The following is a 19,200-nucleotide window of genomic DNA, read 5'->3' as shown; positions in this document are numbered from 1 at the left end:
AGTAATTAGATGACTTTTTTTTTTTTTTTTTCCCATTCCAGGTAGCATTTCAATGAATATTCTCACCTCTGTAAGACTGTATATAATGCAAGAGATTAAAAATGAAAAAGAATGTAACCGGGCTTCACTTGTTTATTTTACTTGGGTGATTCTAAATGTACGTGTTATCCCTAGGAGAGGGGAAAGAAAAAGAGGCAGAAAATTGTAGAGAAATGTGAATATTGTGTTTCCTTTTGTTTGGTGGTATGAAAATACGGAGAGTTTTACAAGAGCAAAGAAGCGAACTAAGTGTACAATGTAAGAAGAAAGTAGAATTATAAAGAAAGGATTGCATAACAAAATGGGTCACTTCTCCTCAAAGTCGACATCGATGATGTCGGGGTCTGACCTAGATGAGGAGTTGGTTCTGCCACCTCCTGAGAAGAAATCCCCTTTCCCTTTAGGTTGCCAGACGATGTTGCCACAGCCTGTACATCGAATTACTTGGTTCTTGTAACCGGCAAATTGCATCCTGCAAGCGGGACAAGTGCCCTGTCCGTCCAATTTCAATGATAGCATGTAGCATGTAGCATGTAGCAGCGAATGAATGTGAAAGTGATAAATCGTACCTTGATAACTAAGGTGTTGGCCAATGTCCCAATGAGAAGAGGTCCAGCGAATGGAAGTACCCAGGTTGCAATTATGAGAAAGCGGAAAAGCCAACCAGAGAGAGCGAACCAGATGAAGAAAAATGTCTGAAAAGAGAATGGATGAGAATTGAGAAAGTGAAATAGGAAATGGTGTTGGTGTTAGGTATTTACTTACAGCAAAGCTCTTCCCCAGGGGACTATCGAGAAAGCTGCCCAGCTGCTTCCTGTACTGCAAAATACGAATAAAATGAGAATTAGAAATTAGAATGAATGATGAAATAGAAAAAGGAAAAAGTACCTTGGGCCAGTTTCTCTGGAAATCGATGGAGAAAGTGCGGTATCGCTGTCCAATCTCCAAGTCACGGTCAATCTCGCGGGCTCGATCGGCGGCGGCCCTGGCGATGGAGGAGAGGCGGTTGGAAAGGGAATAGCGGCGGTCGATGCGCTCGGCAGTCTTCTTGGCTTCGAAGAGGAAGCGCTCAAAGCCATCGTTGGCACTTCTCCACGCCTCTCTCCAAACCCTATCCATGTCTCTGCCTTTGCCCAACGCTTTCACTACCATTCTCTCTCTCTTCAACTCCGCTCCCTCAATCCTATACCTAACGCTGCCTCCTCTCCAACCCACAGGCACCGTTGTTGCCATCATCTTCTCCTTCCTCTCTCTCTCCAACTCACACCAACGCTTCTCTCATTCCCTCTCTCTCCTTTTTTTTATTACTCTATTTTAATTCTACCTTTTTAACATTATTTATTTTTTAATCATACTTACCTCATTTTTTATTTTATTTAAACATTAATTATCATCTATTTATTATAAAATAAAAATAACACATTTTTTTATTTCTCAATTTATATACTTATTTTTTTTATTTCTCATTCTTGCTCTAGTTTATCCATAATTAATACACTTGCTTATCATAATATAATTTATTTGAATTTATCATAAAATGCTTAGGATTAAAAACTATGTTTATCAAATAAAGGATATGATAGTAATTAGAAAACATAAAATACCTCATTTTAAAATTTAGGAAAAATATTAAGTGAAAATGTCCTTTTATTTTTGTTGAGAGGTTCCAAATTTTCTTCTTAAAAGTGTACAAACATTACATAGACAAAAGGCTTTAACTAATTGCATGGGCTGAAGTGTTTTAAAATATTTGGTAACTTTTTTTTTTTAACCCAACTTAATTAAAATACTCCAAACTCGTCTTCAAGATGAATTAAATTATCATTTTATATATTCTGAAAGGTATAATTATTGTTCTTAAAGTAATAAGATATTCACTCACACTATTTAAAAACATTTATAATAAGAGTTAATTACCTATATATTATTAGTGTAAATTTTTTTTTTTACCGACAATCAATTATATCTTTTAATTATATCATGTCACTATAAGTACATTTATTTTTAACAGTGACATGACACAATTAAAAAATATAATTGATTGTTAGTGTAAAAAACCTTTATACAGATAATGTATATGTGATTAACTCTTATAATAATTATTTCAGAATAAAATTAGAATGATCCACCTATTTAGTCATTAAGTTAAACTATTTTTGCAGGGATAATAACACTTTCACATGGATAAACAATTTTTAGTTTCAAGCTTTGATTCGTTTCTGTTTGTTAATTAACCTTTAACATTGTTATTGTGAAAAATCACTATTCGATATCATTTAATACAAAATGAAGTACAAGAGTTCCCATTTTAAACTAAAATATTTGAATTTGATTGAAAAAATATTTATGATTATTAAAACATGCAAACAAAATGATTGATCAAGAAAGAATTATTGTTCTCATTACAAGTTTGTGATCGGATCCACATATATTTGGAAAAAAAAAAATCTTTGAGAATAGTAACAAGGAAAAATGTTCATCTTTGAAAATTTTTAATTTTTTTATTTAGGTTCAAAAATTAAATATCTATTCAAGTTTTTTTTTTTTTTTACTTTTGTAATTAATTCCTGAAGTTTGTAAAATATCACAAATTGTTGTGTTTGTCTTGATTTCAAGTTGAAAAATTTAGTTTCGAGATATCAATTATAAAATTTATAAAAGATTACAGGTTTAATTACAATTTTTATGTTTGGAAATACAATTAAAAATTTTCAAAAAAGTCCAAAAAACTCACTAATGTATTAACTATTAAATCTAAACATTAAATAATAGTAATTGTTAATTTCATACAATAACTAAAATATAATGTTGAATCTATAAAGGTTAACTTGTAATTTTAATTTCTTTACTAAAATATGATGTCGATTAAATTATATTTTTAGTCTTTTTTTTTATTATTTTTAATCCTGAATTTCGGTACGTAATTTTGTTCTAATCATCAAATTTATATATATTGACTATTTAAATTTTGAAAAATTAATCATGTAAAAAATGAAAACTTACCAATATTTTGTATTGTTATATTATTTCATGCATGTGACATAACAACTATAACTTAGGAAATTATGTATTAAAGTATTAAAGGTATGCATTTATCGATTGAATTAAAATTGTGAATTTTTAAATTTAAAAGACTGAAATTATGTAATTAATACTAATAAACTAAAATTGTGAATTAAGAAGAGAAAAAGTGTTTTTTTTTTTATATATTCTTTTATATAATAACTAAAATGAAATTTAATTTTCATATAAGAACTAAAACATAGATTTATTTATTATTTATAAGTCATATTTGAATCTCATTCTACATCCATATTTGTTTAATGTCATTAGAATGGATTCAAATGGAAATGTAAGGTAAGTTTTAGATGAGAAGTAAAAATTATTATATAAAAACCAATCCACAAATAAATACCAAACATAAAGAGTTCAATTATTAGCTTTATGACTTCTATAGAATAGATAGAAGAAAACGTTGGCCCTCGTGAAAGACTTTTCTGCTCATTCAACTAGTATCATTTTTGGTTCTCTCTCGTGAAATTAGTAGTTTCTTTTTCTTTTAAGGAGGCCGAAAACGAAAAGTGGTATTCTTTAGATTTTTTTACAAAATTATGGTTTAAAATATATTTTTTACTTAGGGCAATTTCTATTATGTGTGGGACATTGTAATATTTCTAAATGTGATGATAAATAAACTCTCAATAATGTGATAATTATTTGTTCAAGTAAAAAATATATAAATTATACAAATAGTCAAAAGACTAGATTGTTCTTGGCAAATAATAGTAGTCTATTGAAATTTCTTAATCACGAGTAAAATGACTTTTATTCTTGTAGTGTGGTGGTGAAGTATGAAAAAATGAACCACCAATTATTAATAATTAATAGAATTAATAATAATAATGAACATATGGTATATGTGTGTGCCACGTGTAGGTCTCAACCGAGGAAGAAAGATATTTTATGGCAAGCCATGGGGTTCATACTATAGAGTATAGAGTATAGAGTATAGAGGCATTGAATATTATTTTTAAATACTAAATGAATTTCTTATAAAAGAAAATGTGAAGTAATAAAAAAAGTTGACATGTTGGGCGATGGATCCCATCTAAATCTAATCCAAGGTTTGTAAAGAAAGGAAGAGATGGCGAGAAATGTAATGCACGCGGTTCAGTATGACGCCTATGGCGGAGGTGCCGCTGGATTGAAGGTTTCTTGTCTCTTTGTGTTTGTGTGTTTTTTGGTGTTCTTCAATTCAATTGTCTTTTAATTTGTATGCAGCACGTTGAAGTTGGCGTTCCGAATCCAAAGGCAAATGAGGTTTTAGTGAAAGTGGAAGCGATTAGCATAAATCCCGTTGACTGGAAGATTCAGAAGGGTGTTCTGCGTCCTTTATTTTTCCCCGGAAACTTTCCACACATACCCTGTAATTAACTAGTATTCTTAATTCTTATCTCATCCCTTTCACTTTTATAATTCACTCGCTTTCATCAGGCACTGATATCGCTGGAGAGATTGTCCAGATCGGATCTCAAGTCAAAGATTTCAAACTCGGTGACCAAGTCGTCTCTAAACTCTCCACTCGAGTAATTCAATTCCCTCTTTCTCTCTCTTACTCTTTCATCATGCTTTCTTCTTTGCTAATCACTAATACCAATTGCCCCTTGGATGCAACTATATTCTCTGACTCTGTCTGTCTGAAACCTAGTACGACTGGGGGTGCCTCTGCCAAATGATTTATACTATGAATTATGAAATAAACATGTTATGATCTAGTATGTTTATATTTACTATGGTTACTTTCTGAAGCCCATTTTGTGCTGGATGACACAGTATGGTGGTGGATTCGCTGAGTTTGCTGTGGCTAGTGAGAGCTTAACAGCTGTCAGACCATCTGAAGTCTCAGCAGCTGAAGCTGCAGCATTACCTATTGCTGCTCTCACAGCTCGTGATGCCCTGGCTCAAATTGCAGGAGTTAAGCTTGATGGGACAGGCCAACCCAAGAACATTTTAGTAACTGCTGCTTCAGGGGGTGTAGGTCACTATGCTGTTCAACTGGCAAAACTTGGAAACAACCATGTCACAGCCACTTGTGGGGCTCGCAACATTGATTTTGTTAAGAGCTTAGGTGCCGATGAGGTTCTTGACTACAGGACTCCAGAGGGAGTTGCACTGAGGAGTCCATCTGGTACGAAATATGATGCAGTTATAAACTGTACAACTGGAATACCTTGGTCAACTTTTGATCCTAATTTGACTGAAAAGGCTGTGGTAGTTGATTTAACGCCTAATCCAACTTCGTTGATGACTTCTGCCCTGAAGAAACTTACTTTTTCCAAGAAGCGTCTTGTGCCTTTTTTTGTGGATGTCAAGCGTGAAGGCCTGGAATATCTAGTTCAATTATTGAAGGATGGGAAACTCAAGTCTGTTATTGACTCCAAGTTTCCTTTGAGCAAAGCTGAAGATGCTTGGGCTAAGAGTATCGATGGCCATGCTACTGGAAAAATCATTGTGGAGCCATAAGTATAGTTTGCTTGGAGTCGTTGTATTTCTAGTTTCTACATATCTGGACAGGGTTTGTGTAAAGCTCATATATATATGAGTCGTTGTATTTCTAGTTTCTACATATCTGGACAGGGTTTGTGTAAAGCTCATATATATATATATATATATATATATATATATGAAAATGAATATCTGGGCATATCATATGAAAATAGTATAAAAGTTTTAGTAAGGTGTATTGATTTAATCAAATGTATTGATGAAACTTTCGAAGGGTCGTTACTATTCCCTAAGTTAAGAATGAAAACATTTTATGTTATTCTACGATAACATTTCAATTTATAAATTAAGACATTATCAATAGTTATGTTATTTTTGAAAATTATACAAATTATTTAATACTTCCAAAGATTAAAATAACGTTTATAAAATTTAAATAAATTAACCAATCTTACAATTATTTTCTTTAAATAAGAATTTATTATTATTAAAAACGGTGTTTAATTTGTAAATTTCTTAACTCGACTTTTCCTTTGAACAAAATAAATAAATGTTTTTTTAGTTTGTATAATTTAAATATTTTAATTTTTAGTTTTCATAAAATTATTTCGAAAATTTTAATCCCCAAGATACTTTTTTTTATTTGTGTTTTTTAGTGCTCGACTTTACAAAAGATGCATTAAATGATTTGTGTTGTTGGTATTTTTACTATAAATGGTTAATGTGAAGATTTTATCTTATCATTTTCCTTGCCCTCTGTGGTTGGTGGGAACTGCAATTCACATCATTAAAAGAATTCATGGTTTTAAATTACAGTTTCTCTCAAAGAAATTTAATTTTTTAATGGTTAATGATAACTTTTATAGTTGAATCAATGGAAGAATAAAATAAAGCATTTGCAAGAATGGTAGTGAATGAAATATTTTTTGTTTTATTTTTTAATTTGACTTAAATATATTTTTATTTTTTATTTTTTATAATTTGATATTTATCTTTGTAGAGCTTAACAGCTGTTAGACTATTTGAAATTTTGTTTTATTAGTCTGTTTAAATTTTTTTTCCTAAAAATATATATATTTTTACATAAATGGTACTAGTATTTTAGTTTGTGGAATGGATAAACATATTTTTATTATATCCAATAAAATATAATTAAATTTACAATAAATTTTATATAAAAAAATATAAAAATTATATTAAAAGTAAATATATATACATATTTTTAAACATATAAATTATATTTTAAATTTATGATAAACATTTTATATTATAATGTTTTATTTATCAATAACATATTTTAAAATATTAATATTTAAATAATTATAATTAATAAATAAAACGTTAAAAAATTCTCTATTGTGTAAAATAAATAGTTATATTTAATATATGAAAAAGTGAAATACATACATCACACCATCACTTAACAATTTTTTTTTTTTTTGTAAAACAATAGAGATTAAATAAATAGATTTAATGCGTCAATTATGTTTTTTATATTTTAATAATTTAGTTGAATAGAGATAGTGGTTTGGACGCGGAAGCAGTTGTAATTTGCAAGGAAGAAAGATGGCAAGGAATGTGATGCAAGCGGTACAGTACGTGGCCTATGGAGGAGGTTCCGCTGGATTGAAGGTTTGATTTTTTGTTCTCTGTTGTTCTTCAATTGAAATAAACCTAATTAATTTCGACATTGTAATTTGTAAGCAGCACGTTGAAGTTGGCGTTCCCAGTCCCAACACAAATGAGGTTTTACTGAAAGTGGAAGCGATTAGCATAAATCCCATTGATTGGAAGATTCAGAGTGGTGTTCTGCGCCCTTTGTTTTTACCCAGAACCTTTCCCCACATACCTTGTATGCTTCTACTCTCTGCCTTCCTCCCATCGCATCGCATTCACAACTAACACTTTTCCATCACCAGGCACTGATGTCGCTGGACAAGTTGTTCAGATTGGACCCCAAGTCACTCATTTCAAAGTTGGCGACAAAGTCCTCGCTAAACTCACTCATCAAGTAATTCATTGCTCTCTTTCTTTCACTGCAAATTGCATCACCATTCCATGCCATGTTTTTTTTTTTTTTTTTTTTTTGCTAATCCCTAAATCAATCAAGGACAATGAGGTAATTATGATTCTTCCTCAACCACCATCCTAATTCGCTGTTTCGGTAACATCTTTGACGATTAGATGGAAAGTAGATACGCTTAGTTCACTAACGAGGCTCTGAATAGTTGTTCTTGTACAAGATACTCATCGTTATTGCTCTTATATCTTTATCTCTTCTATGTCAAACTATCACTACCAGAACATAAACATACGCATTGTCTTAGGTGCACCACGTGTTTGCCACTTACTTGAACAATAACACTTTCTTAATCATATAACATTAAAAGGGGCGTCCCAAAGTTTCATGCTCCTATTATTGTGGGTTTCAGGGTTTTGACATATGCAGCCTTACCCCCTCTGCCCTTTGAGTGGAGAGGGAATTTTCGCAACTAGATCATCAGGTGACAAGGCAGCAACCTTACACCTTGCCGGGGCTTATCCTCTCTTAGTTACATAATAATATTACTGCTTCAATGCTTTTCTTTTTGTTTAAAACAATACACTACTAGCTCCTTGAATGGAAGTATATTAGGTGTCTATCTAAAGGCTAGTAGAAATGCAGAATATATGATGGTGCCAAATGATTTCTAGTGTGAAATAAATAGCATGTTACATTACAGCTGTACTTGTTCCAAGTTAAAGAACCTTGTCCAATTCATACTATAGTATATTATTATCCATAATGGCTACTGTCTAAAACACATTTTGTGTTGTATATGCTGAATGACAGTATGGAGGTGGACTGGCTGAGTTTGCTGTAGCTAGTGAGAGTGTAACAGCTGCCAGACCATCTGAGGTTTCAGCTGCTGAAGCTGCATCATTACCTATTGCCGGACTCACAGCTCGTGATGTCCTCACTCAAATAGTAGGAGTCAAGCTTGATGGGACTGGCCAGCCCAAGAACATTTTAGTAACTGCTGCTTCAGGGGGTGTGGGTCACTATGCTGTTCAACTAGCAAAACTTGGAAACACCCATGTCACAGCCACTTGTGGGGCTCGTAACATTGACTTTATTAAGGGCTTGGGTGCCGATGAGGTTCTTGACTACAGGACTCCAGAGGGGGCCGCACTGAGGAGTCCATCTGGTAGGAAATATGATGCAGTGATAAATTGCACAACTGGAATACCTTGGTCAACTTTTGATCCTATTTTGAATGAAAGGGGGGTGGTAGTTGATTTAACACCTAATGCAACTTCGTTGATGACTGCTGCCCTGAAGAAACTTACTTTTTCCAAGAAGCGTCTTGTGCCATTTTTAGTGGATGTCAAGCGGGAAGGCCTGGAATATCTAGTTCAATTACTGAAGGATGGGAAACTCAAGTCTGTTATTGACTCCAGGTTTCCTTTGAGCAAAGCTGAAGATGCTTGGGCTAAGAGCATTGATGGCCATGCTACTGGAAAAATCATTGTGGAGCCATAGGTACAGTTTGGAGTTGTTGTATTTCTAGTTTCTACATATCTGGACAAGGTTTGTGTAAAGCTCATATGAAATTGAATAACTGGGAATATCGTATGCTGTAAGGCTTTTTAAGTTAGTATTGTTGTCTTTTGACATCATCTTATTGGTTTGTATATGACAGAAAGCTTTATTGGGCAACTTTTTTCTCGTGTCCTACTTAGTTGTGTTTACAGGAAACGGTTTAAGAATTTAAGACGAAACGTGTAAAATGAGCAGATTCATAGAACTCCACGGCGATGAGTCTTAACACTGGACCTCCTTATAATGAGCAATAAGAATTTTAAATTCTGATTGGGTCTTTTTCTGAAAGATGCATAGGTCTGATGCAAGGCAACATTAAGTTGCTTCTCGATTAGGTGTGAACATTTTTACCTTTCCTTTTATCGTGATTGAATTAGCACTTTTAAATTTATTTTTTTTTATCGACGTTAAAATCTTGATAAATGCCTAGTTTTTTTTTTTAAAAAAATTCTCTTATGAGGCTCCAATTGACAAGAACAAGCGATTATTTTCCTTAAAACAACCTAAACCAAATATGCACTTTGTATCTAACAAACTAGTAATCTCCCCTGCACTGAAGAACACTCGTCTAACCTTTAGTTGGTTTCTATGTTAATTGATATTTATTCTGTATTCTAGTGATATAAAATGATTCTCTTCTGATCCAACATTTTTATCATATTACAAGCAGAGTTCAAGTTTTCTCACTTGAAAGCAAAATAATGGATGAATATGGATTTTATTTGTTTGAAATGGCAACATTTACAAGTGGTCTTTGTTGTTTTTGACTAAAAAGGGAATGCGGGTTTTGTAGATTTAATTCGTGATTAGACTTGAAAATCAGTGAGACCGCAGGAGTTCCCATGAAACAAGGGAGGGTCAAAATAGTTGAAATGGTATTTGAGACGGAGCAATGAAGGATTAAGAGGGCGTGTAGAGGTGAAGGATCTGAGGCAAAAGCCTCGCCCTGGATATTAATTAAGGAATAGGGGAATTAGAATTAGAATTTAGCAAGTCAGTTAATTGAATCTTCTCGTTTCACTAGGGGGATAATGTGAGAAACACTAGAGAAAATGCGTGCAATCTGTGAGAAATAATGAACTAATCATATTAGCACGTACTATATACCTAGAATACATTTGCTGCTTCTGTTATTTTGTTTGGATGTCTTGACAATTTTAAAAAGTTACTCAGGCAAACTAGTTCTTTTGATCATAAGAACACGACATTTCTTTCCAATCCAATGACTTGTCCATGGTGGATCTCGCGACACGACTCGGTACCCAGCATTTGCGTACAATTTTCGAGCACCTAGATCTTCTTCATAGGCTCGAAGGGCAAGAAACTCAAAACCCCACAAAATGGACAGCATGTCACAGGCTTTCAACAGTGCAGTCGCTATTTTTCTCCTCCTGTTCCATCAATTACTTTCGTAAATATACGCTTCACAACAACACAAGGAAGTTCAATGTACTAATTATCAAATTGTGCTTAATCACCTGAAAGTTTTGGAGACGGCTATTCCTGATATGTAAAGGTACTCTTCAGCTTCGGGAGGAAGATGCTGAAGCACGTTTTGGTCTCTTAAGACAGTGACATCTATGACACCTACAAGTTGTTTTGGTGAATCTGGATCGTTTTCTGCTGGCTCAGCTACCAAACAAGCATACCTGAATAACATCATACATTAGTGGTTAACGTTTCACTTGAATATGCGGATTTGTAATGATAAATTGCTGAGATTTCAATTTGGAAATCCTTTGGCATGAATGCATGATTGTTGTAGTTGCATATCTATTGTACAATTATGGTTATCTCATGCTTCAGCTAAGTTCTTCTTAAGTAGTTTTATAAGCTCGCAAATTTCATAACTACAATATTAAGAAGCTTGCTAAGAAAGAACAAATTTACCTATTAGGAGGTGAGTTTTTGAGCTTGTAAAGGAGCCCCGAAAGCACTTCCGCCTGTTTGGGTCAAGGCAAGACAGCAAAAGGCACACAGATTAATTAAGAGGTGGGTGCCTGAGAAAATATAAAGCTTTTATGATACTAACAAAATTTCACAGTCATTCATAATTTTTTCATACACATTCAATATAAAAACAAGAGTTATTTAGCAACATTATAATTTATTCTTGTTAAATCCGATACAAAAGATTAGTAGTTATAAGTTAGTGGTTATACTATACATCATATAAAAATGTATGATAAGATGCCACCCTGTTGAATTGTTGGTATTTGGTAACAATACAATTTCCTAATTTCATTCGGTAGTAGACGTATTTTATTTAAGCAAATGCATCTTCTAAGTAGACAAAAAATGAAGCCATATTTCTTTGATTGGAAAAGAAAAAGGATAGAAGCAGAACCTGAAAGAATTGGAAGAACAAGTCATTGAAAAGAGAGACAGGAACATGGAATGCTTCTGCTTGAACTTGAGATGCCTTTCTTATCTCATCTGCGTTTTCAAATAGTCTCCTTACTCTCCACCCATATTCGCACACTAAATACTCGAACTGTTGCTTAAGCTTTCCACTGCTACCATTCTCAATCTGTAACCTGATATCCTGATCAGCACAAGGTAATTGTGAACTCCTTGTGCTGCTACTGCATTGCAACACTAAACCACTCCCACCACTTCGGCTTTTCCCTCCCACTATGTAACACTCACTTTTGGAACCTGTTCTGACCCCATGCCCCAAGTTTGAGCAAATAAGTTTATGGGAAGCATTGGGGTTGCTCGCCAGTAAATGAGCCATACATGCACAAACCAAACCAAGACAAGCAAGGTTAGGCTTAGGCTACATATCGCAGCTTGCTCACTTCACATTTGGTTTTGGTTGATATCACAAAATCCATTATAGTATTCGGAGTGGGACCAATTTTTGTGTGGCCTCGCTTACTTTTCTTATTGTGGCTGCCAATTATATACACATCCATAAGACACGTGCAGTCATGTCAGCCAAGAAAACTACCATTTTCATTTCAACATTTCATACTAGAATCTCAGTCTCAAGTTTAATTCCAATTCCACTCCATCTTCACAAATCATATCCTACGTCCTGCCAACACGATCAAAATTTGCACCATCTTCTATTTCTGTTTCATACAAAAATATCAAATTCTCAATATTGCCCTCATTTTCCGTACATAACATCAAAAGCAACCACATTCCTAAGCATCCGTAGCCATCGCTTTGGTTAAAATGTTTAATCTCTGATATATTAAATGAGCAGTACCGCTTTTTAACAGCAAAAATAAAAGAAATCAAGACAATAAAAAAGTATTATTGCAAGAGAAGTGTTTACGATTAGGCTACAATGTGCCTTATATACAAGAGAAAATGAACTATTAAGTAGCCTCTAAACAAGTGTTTAATATAACTAACCATAACATCTTAATCAATTAACTTAATGCTAATGCCCCCCACAAGGTTGAGGGTGAGTGCTTGCCTTTATAACTTAGGATGAATAAAGCAAGACAAATCACAATGAGCAAGCCAAAAAGTTATATCGACCAAATATAATTCATCCATCATATCGTAAAAGTCATCAACAATATCAATGAAGCAAAGACTTAATCACCTAAAAATGAGATGCTTAAATAACATTAACAACAATTGAAAAAGAGGCTTAACTACTCTAGCGAAAACCATAATTATACACTTATGTACATAAGATACATAATTTATTTAATTATATATTAAATTTTATATGATTCTAGCATTTACACATTTGGCTTCATACGACGACAATATTTATTTACAAACTTTTGCATATTGATTAAATTGCTTCCACTAACCCAGGTTATGGGATCTGTGACGGTATAACTGGAGATGTTAAGTAGTGTTAAAACGTTGAAAAAGGAAAAAAGAAGACCTTGATTGATGCTATGTTGGTTGAAGAAGAACGTGTTAATGCTAATCTGATTTCGAAAGGAATGGGCATCATCAACAACAAATGCAGCGGCGAAGGGACACATGCATCACATGCATCATCAACCAAACAAACATTCTCAACACTGCATCTGTGTATAGTTATATCAACATAATCCCCTAGGCGTTTCTAACATTAGGCCCATTATCTACCTTTAGTAACTTTGAATTTTAGAAGATTAAAATTAAAGAATAATATTCACAAATATGAGAAGGATGAAAAATGTTTTTTTTATAAAGAAACTAAAATTAAATTTTACTCATTATTAAGCATTAAACTTAATACTAAAGATATTAAGTTAATTAAAAAATAATTTTTGATATATATATATATATGCATGGATTGATTGTGTAATCAGTATGCAGTATGCAGGTGGTAAAAGGTAAAAGCAATTGTGTTAAAAGAAAAAGGAAAATGAGAGCGTAAAAGTAGAGCAGTTAGTGTTGACGAATGTTGGTTTAGAAAATAGAAACGTACTATTCTATTTTAGTATTTTAGCGTAGAAACTAGAAAGCAGCATTTATCTTGATTCTGTGTCTGAGGATCCGTAATGGCCGAAAATGATTCAAACCCTCCTGGTCCTCCAGGCGCTGCACCGGCGGTGGAGGTTGAAGAGGAAGAGAAAGAGAGGGAGTCGTTGAAGGAGGAGAGCAATAGGGTTTCGGAATGGGAGAGAAAGAGCGTGGAAGAGCTGAAAGAGGTTCTGAGAGAGGAGTTGAAGTCGGAAGGGGAGGTCTCGATCTGGGGAGTCCCTCTCCTGAAGGACGAAAGGAGTGACGTGATCCTCCTAAAGTTTCTGAGAGCGCGAGAGCTGAAAGTGAGGGAAGCTCTTGTGATGATTCAGAACACCCTCAAATGGAGGAAGGACTTCAACATCGACGCCCTCTTGGACGAGGATCTCGGCGATGACCTGGACAAGGTCGTCTTCATGCATGGGCACGGCAGAGAGGGCCACTCCGTCTGTTACAACGTCTACGGAGAGTTCCAGAACAAGGACCTCTACCAAAAGGCCTTCTCCACCCAAGAAAACCGTACCAAGTTTCTCCGCTGGCGGATCCAGCTCTTGGAGCGCAGTATCAGGAACCTCGATTTCTCTCCCGGAGGCATTAACACCGTTTTGCAAGTCAACGACCTCAAAAACTCTCCCGGCCCTGCCAAACGGGAACTTCGACTTGCCACCAAACAAGCTCTGCACTTGCTTCAGGACAACTATCCCGAGTTTGTTGCCAAACAGGTTCCTTTCTTTCTTTATTTTTTTTAAGTTATAACATTTTCCTTCTCTTCTAAATCTAAATCTCATTCAATGCTTCAGGTTTTTATCAATGTCCCGTGGTGGTATCTTGCTTTCTACACCATGATCAATCCCTTCTTGACTCAGAGGACCAAGAGCAAGTTTATCTTTGCAGGCCCACTCAAGTCTCCCGACACTCTTTTCAAGTAACTCTCCAACTATCAATCGCCATTTCCAACTTCTCTTTACCTTTCCCTATCACCTCACTTTCCATAAATTGAATAGGTATATTTCTCCCGAGCAAGTGCCCGTTCAGTATGGTGGCCTCAGTGTGGATTTCTGCGACTGCAACCCCGATTTCACTGTGTCTGATCCTGTCACAGAACTTCCCATCAAGCCAACCACCAAGCAAACAGTGGAGATCGCTATTTATGAGGTGTCATTGCAACTCTTCCTTCCACTGCGTTACACTAGACTAGATACACTCATTCACGCTCCTGTCCTTTGTTATTACTCTCTCAATTCAACTATCTTGGTATTTTGCAGAAATGCATCATTGTTTGGGAGCTGCGGGTGGTGGGCTGGGAGGTTACCTATAATGCTGAATTCAAGCCTGATGCTAAAGATGCATATGCAATTATCATACAGAAAGCCACAAAGATGTCCCCCACTGATGAACCGGTGGTTTCCAATACCTTTAAAGTTGCTGAACTGGGAACATTATTGCTCACCATAGACAACCCTACCTTGAAAAAGAAGAGGCTTCTTTACAGGTTCAAGATCAAACCCTTATGTGATTGAGACAAAATCACCTCTAGTGTGAGTGTCTCTGGGTATGTTAAGGAAGCTGAACTTGGAGAGTAAGAAAAATGCATGCCATCATTTGTTGAGCCCATTCTTCGTCTATAGTTTTGGTCCTGAGTTGTTTGCCGATTGTCTTTCTCTGTCTTTGTTGTATTCAGCACTTTATTGCTAGACAAACATTTTAGCTAGCCTAAATTATTCTTCTATTTTCTGGCAAAGAACAATGTTGGGGAAGAGAGTAGCGCATGAAAATGGAGTTGGTTTGTGAAATTACATTTATTTCCAGAATTATGTATCACTTTGATGGGTGAACCAAACCACCATGTAGAAAGCCTGGTTATGAGAAGTTTCAATGTAAAATTTTGTTCTTGTATTTGTCCTGCACGGAGTTTGGTCCAATTATAAGCATTTTGAATGTCCTAGATGTGTAATATAGAAGGAGTAAATGAGAAGTATGCCTGATTTCTATCCTGTTTCTTTTTAGCTTATAATTCTTCATTTTATTATAATATATTTCTATTTGATTTTCATTATTTTTTTAAATGAAGTTAGAACCGTAAATAACTTCAGATTGATTACTTTCAGTTGAATATTGCAGATGCTTCAATTGTCTTTCTTCTTGTTTGAGCTTTTACTCTTTATTTGTCGATACTTTGGTTCTTCTATATTGTTATTGACTTTTTTGTGTTTTACCTGGGAGTGGAGATGATAACTGGTTGAGAATATAATTTAATTCATTGGATTTGACTTCTTCAAAGTGCATACACTATAGAGGGTAAAGTGTGGAATGATAACTGATGACTGAAAAATCAATAGTTAAGATTTTAACTACTTATGAATTTATATGCATGTACATGTATTTTACACCCTTTCGACCATTGATATTTCAATCAATGTCTGTCATCCGCACTTCACCCTTGCAGGTGGGGGGAGGAGCCAAATCCTTATTATCATCATTTGACCCTTTGTTGCATCTGTAGGCAATCAGCTATTGGTCATACTTTTTGGACCTAAACCTCCTAATAAGTATATATAGTGTTAATTCCAAAAGTAGCTAATTTGTACTTCCGCCTAAGTCCATGACCTCTAGTAGGATAGACTATGTTTGGTTCTTTCTGCCTCTATCATGCATCGCAATGGGGGGAAGAAATGCATATATGGATTCTTATAATTAGTGAATTGGTGTCCTTTTATTTCATTAAAGTTTCTTTGATTGATGTTTACTTGTCTCTTATGTAGTAGTTATGTTATGCTTAAATTTAATGAAAAATGTGTAAAGTTTAATTGTTTTAACTTGACTATAGAATTTTCATTATTAAAAAAAGTAAAGGCCACATAATTTAGGTTTTCTGGTTTCCATATCATCGTCCTGATTTGGAGTAATCAACGGTTAGTTAAAAAGCCAAACTGATAGTGATATCACATCCTCATTATGCAACATGATTTGATATGAATTTTAATGCATTAGTAGCTGTCACTGTGCAACCCTTGTATTCTGCTTTTGACAAAAATTATTAGTTTGAACCGAGTGTATGTTCAGTATAATTCAGATAAAAGTAGTTATGCATTATAATTGTCATAACTACCAACTTGTTTTTTTAAGTTGACATTTTTTTTATTAGTAAAAAAGATTACAATGATAATAATGAGGATAGTTAAATTCTAATGCATCTATTTCAACTTTTATCAACCTTGATGATTCTTTTATGTTATGTGAAGGGTACTTTGAAGGTAAAACATAATACAAGTATCAGTATATGACTTACACTCCCAAGTTACTGAATAATGTGTTTTCTATTTCTCTCAAGTCTCAATTCCGTGAAGGTGTGTGAGAACTTTGTGTGATTGTTTCACTTTGTACAAATTCTTTAGGATTCAGCTTCTGAAACCAGCTTTTGAATTGTTTTAATTTGAAGATGATTTATTTTGTTTAGTTAAAATCAGCATTTGAAGAAGATATGTCAGAGGACTTTTAGAAAAGTTGATTTATAGGATTTTAAGTGCCAAGTTAGGAAAAAGGTGTAAAAGAAGTTGGTCCCCATTTGATTGCTATTTTTTAGGAGTTATCTGCAATCGTATGCTGCCATTTCACTGGTGTTGTTTCATGTTAGATATAACAACTACTTTTGTGTGAACCAAGGATGTGTCTTGAGAGTTAAAGATTAACTATTTTGAAGTGCAAAACGATTAGATATTTTTTATTTATCATACTAATTTTGCTGATTTTTATCTCTTTATTATAATCTTAATTATTGTAATTATTTTAATAATTTATTTTTAATAAAATATTGATCTTAAACCAATAAAGAGTTAGATTTCAAACTTAATTTAAAAATTATAATTATAATTGTTTTAAAATACTTTTTGCCCATAAAATTAAAACATTTATATATAAAAAAATTATATAAACATGTATTTTTTTATCTTTCATATTTATTAATTAGATTGACATTTAATTTTTTAAGCACTTATAATTTAATAAGTTAATTTATTAATTTCCAAAATTAGTTCAATTAGATTTAAACTTTTTCATTAATTTATTTGTAAACGTAGAGATCAAAATTCTAAATCCAACCTTGTACAAAGTTATAGTCTACATAAATAATAAATTTATCGTGATTATTTATACTCTCAAATCACATGATTACGTTGTACAAAACTTATATATATATATATATATATATATATATATATATATATATATTATGTCATATATATATTTATTGTTATGACATTTAGTGCAATTTATACAAATTTTATTTATTTTGATATTCATTTTATCATTACAAATCATAATCTTATCATAAAAATGACATCTTAGTGAATTAAGGGAGAAATTTTTTTATAATTTATTATTGGTCTTAATTCTTAAGCGATATGATAATGAGGATAACTATTTTACATATCAAAACAATCTTCTTTCAGTTGAGTGCTTAGATATAAGAGTAACTTAAACTCTTCATTTAGTATCAATTTTGGGGTGTGAGAATGAATATAATTCATGATTCTTAAGGTCTTCAATCTTTCCATAAAAATAATTGTTTTTATCCTATGTTTCTTTCATGTCGTTAACAAAGAAACATTCATGCTCTATATGTGTTGATATCTAATATAAATTAATGAAGAGGTTCGTAGTTAGTGATTATCTGTATCATTCACGAATGTAATATGGTTCTTAAGACTCTAAATTGACATCTAATATGAATCCATGAAGAGGTTCTTAATTAATGGTTACCTATATCATTCATAAATGTAAATTGTGATTCTTAAGACTCTAAACCTTTCTGTAAAAATAATGGAGTCTTTATCCGTTACTTCTTCCGTGTAGTTAACAAAGAAACATCAATGTTTTACATGTATTGACATCTAATATAAATTTATGAAGAGATTTGTAGTTAGTAGTTACTTATATCATTCTTCAAATATGATTTGCAACTCACTCTTCTCATCACTTCTCCATCGCATTTTACTTTTATTTTGTTTTAATTTGAATTTAATGTATTTTACCTTATTAAAAACAAAATTGATTACTAATCAGTTTAATTTTAATCAAAGAGTTAACTGATTTTTTTATATATATTATCAACATAAAATTAATTTATATTATAATTCATTATTATATTAATATCAAGATATTAATTATAACAAGTAATTACGTTAACATCTTTTGAGATTTTGTGAAATTGTAAACCCTTTTATTATTTTAATGTTTAGGTAATCTCTTTTATAAGATTACATTGTAATATTTTTTTTAATAATTAAGAAGAGTTAATTTAATATCTAAAAAATATATATGTAATGCTTTTTTTTTTTTTAAGAATTAAAGATGTTACTGGATAGGTAAAATTATTAAGGAATATGTATACAGTCTCATGAATTTTATGGTATCTGGGGATAAAATGGGAAATTTATAAAAATTGAAGAGAAGGGGATGAGTTAGTTGAGCTTTCAATGTGTTGGTGGAGTATGTATCTGGGGTAGGTGACATTTTCTGCTTTCTTCTTTTGCTTGAATGATGGGTTTAGTGCGCAAGATGGTTGCAATCATTATGTTTGCTGTTGTTAAAATAAAACCAGCTTCTTTCCAATGCTGCCTTCGAGTTTTTAATATTGGAAAGAAAAGCGA

At 32.9% G+C, this 19,200-nt stretch overlaps 5 protein-coding genes across 5 annotated transcripts; 3 read left to right on the top strand and 2 right to left on the bottom strand.

Moving 5' to 3' along the window:
- Positions 1-202: 202 nt before the first annotated feature.
- On the bottom strand, positions 203-1,348 carry LOC109798398 (replicase polyprotein 1ab protein). Its single transcript, XM_020358652.3, has 4 exons — positions 928-1,348; positions 805-858; positions 609-734; positions 203-531 (listed from the first exon to the last, which is right to left on the bottom strand). Exons 1-4 carry the CDS (start codon positions 1,273-1,275, stop codon positions 346-348), a joined length of 714 nt encoding a protein of 237 aa, XP_020214241.1. The 5' UTR covers positions 1,276-1,348; the 3' UTR covers positions 203-345.
- A 2,702-nt stretch (positions 1,349-4,050) lies between these two features.
- On the top strand, positions 4,051-5,665 carry LOC109798685 (chloroplast envelope quinone oxidoreductase homolog). Its single transcript, XM_020359039.3, has 4 exons — positions 4,051-4,249; positions 4,321-4,465; positions 4,534-4,625; positions 4,873-5,665. Exons 1-4 carry the CDS (start codon positions 4,184-4,186, stop codon positions 5,560-5,562), a joined length of 993 nt encoding a protein of 330 aa, XP_020214628.1. The 5' UTR covers positions 4,051-4,183; the 3' UTR covers positions 5,563-5,665.
- Positions 5,666-7,027: 1,362 nt separating this feature from the next.
- Positions 7,028-9,262, top strand: LOC109798687 (chloroplast envelope quinone oxidoreductase homolog). The gene is made up of 4 exons (XM_020359040.3): positions 7,028-7,176; positions 7,252-7,396; positions 7,464-7,555; positions 8,378-9,262. Exons 1-4 carry the CDS (start codon positions 7,111-7,113, stop codon positions 9,065-9,067), a joined length of 993 nt encoding a protein of 330 aa, XP_020214629.1. The 5' UTR covers positions 7,028-7,110; the 3' UTR covers positions 9,068-9,262.
- Positions 9,263-10,191: 929 nt separating this feature from the next.
- LOC109798688 (Acyl-CoA N-acyltransferases (NAT) superfamily protein) lies at positions 10,192-13,118 on the bottom strand. The gene is made up of 5 exons (XM_020359041.3): positions 12,984-13,118; positions 11,475-12,204; positions 11,018-11,070; positions 10,606-10,776; positions 10,192-10,518 (listed from the first exon to the last, which is right to left on the bottom strand). The coding sequence occupies exons 2-5, from the start codon at positions 11,862-11,864 to the stop codon at positions 10,293-10,295; spliced, it is 840 nt and encodes a 279-aa protein (XP_020214630.1). The 5' UTR covers positions 11,865-12,204; positions 12,984-13,118; the 3' UTR covers positions 10,192-10,292.
- A 326-nt stretch (positions 13,119-13,444) lies between these two features.
- On the top strand, positions 13,445-15,546 carry LOC109798684 (Sec14p-like phosphatidylinositol transfer family protein). Its single transcript, XM_020359038.3, has 4 exons — positions 13,445-14,274; positions 14,353-14,477; positions 14,557-14,707; positions 14,818-15,546. The coding sequence occupies exons 1-4, from the start codon at positions 13,591-13,593 to the stop codon at positions 15,070-15,072; spliced, it is 1,215 nt and encodes a 404-aa protein (XP_020214627.1). The 5' UTR covers positions 13,445-13,590; the 3' UTR covers positions 15,073-15,546.
- Positions 15,547-19,200: the final 3,654 nt, after the last annotated feature.

Source organism: Cajanus cajan, chromosome 8 (assembly GCF_000230855.2).
Source record: "Cajanus cajan strain Asha chromosome 8, NIPB_CcT2T_4, whole genome shotgun sequence".
Taxonomy (NCBI): domain Eukaryota; kingdom Viridiplantae; phylum Streptophyta; class Magnoliopsida; order Fabales; family Fabaceae; genus Cajanus; species Cajanus cajan.
This window is presented reverse-complemented; position numbering and strand designations above follow the sequence as displayed.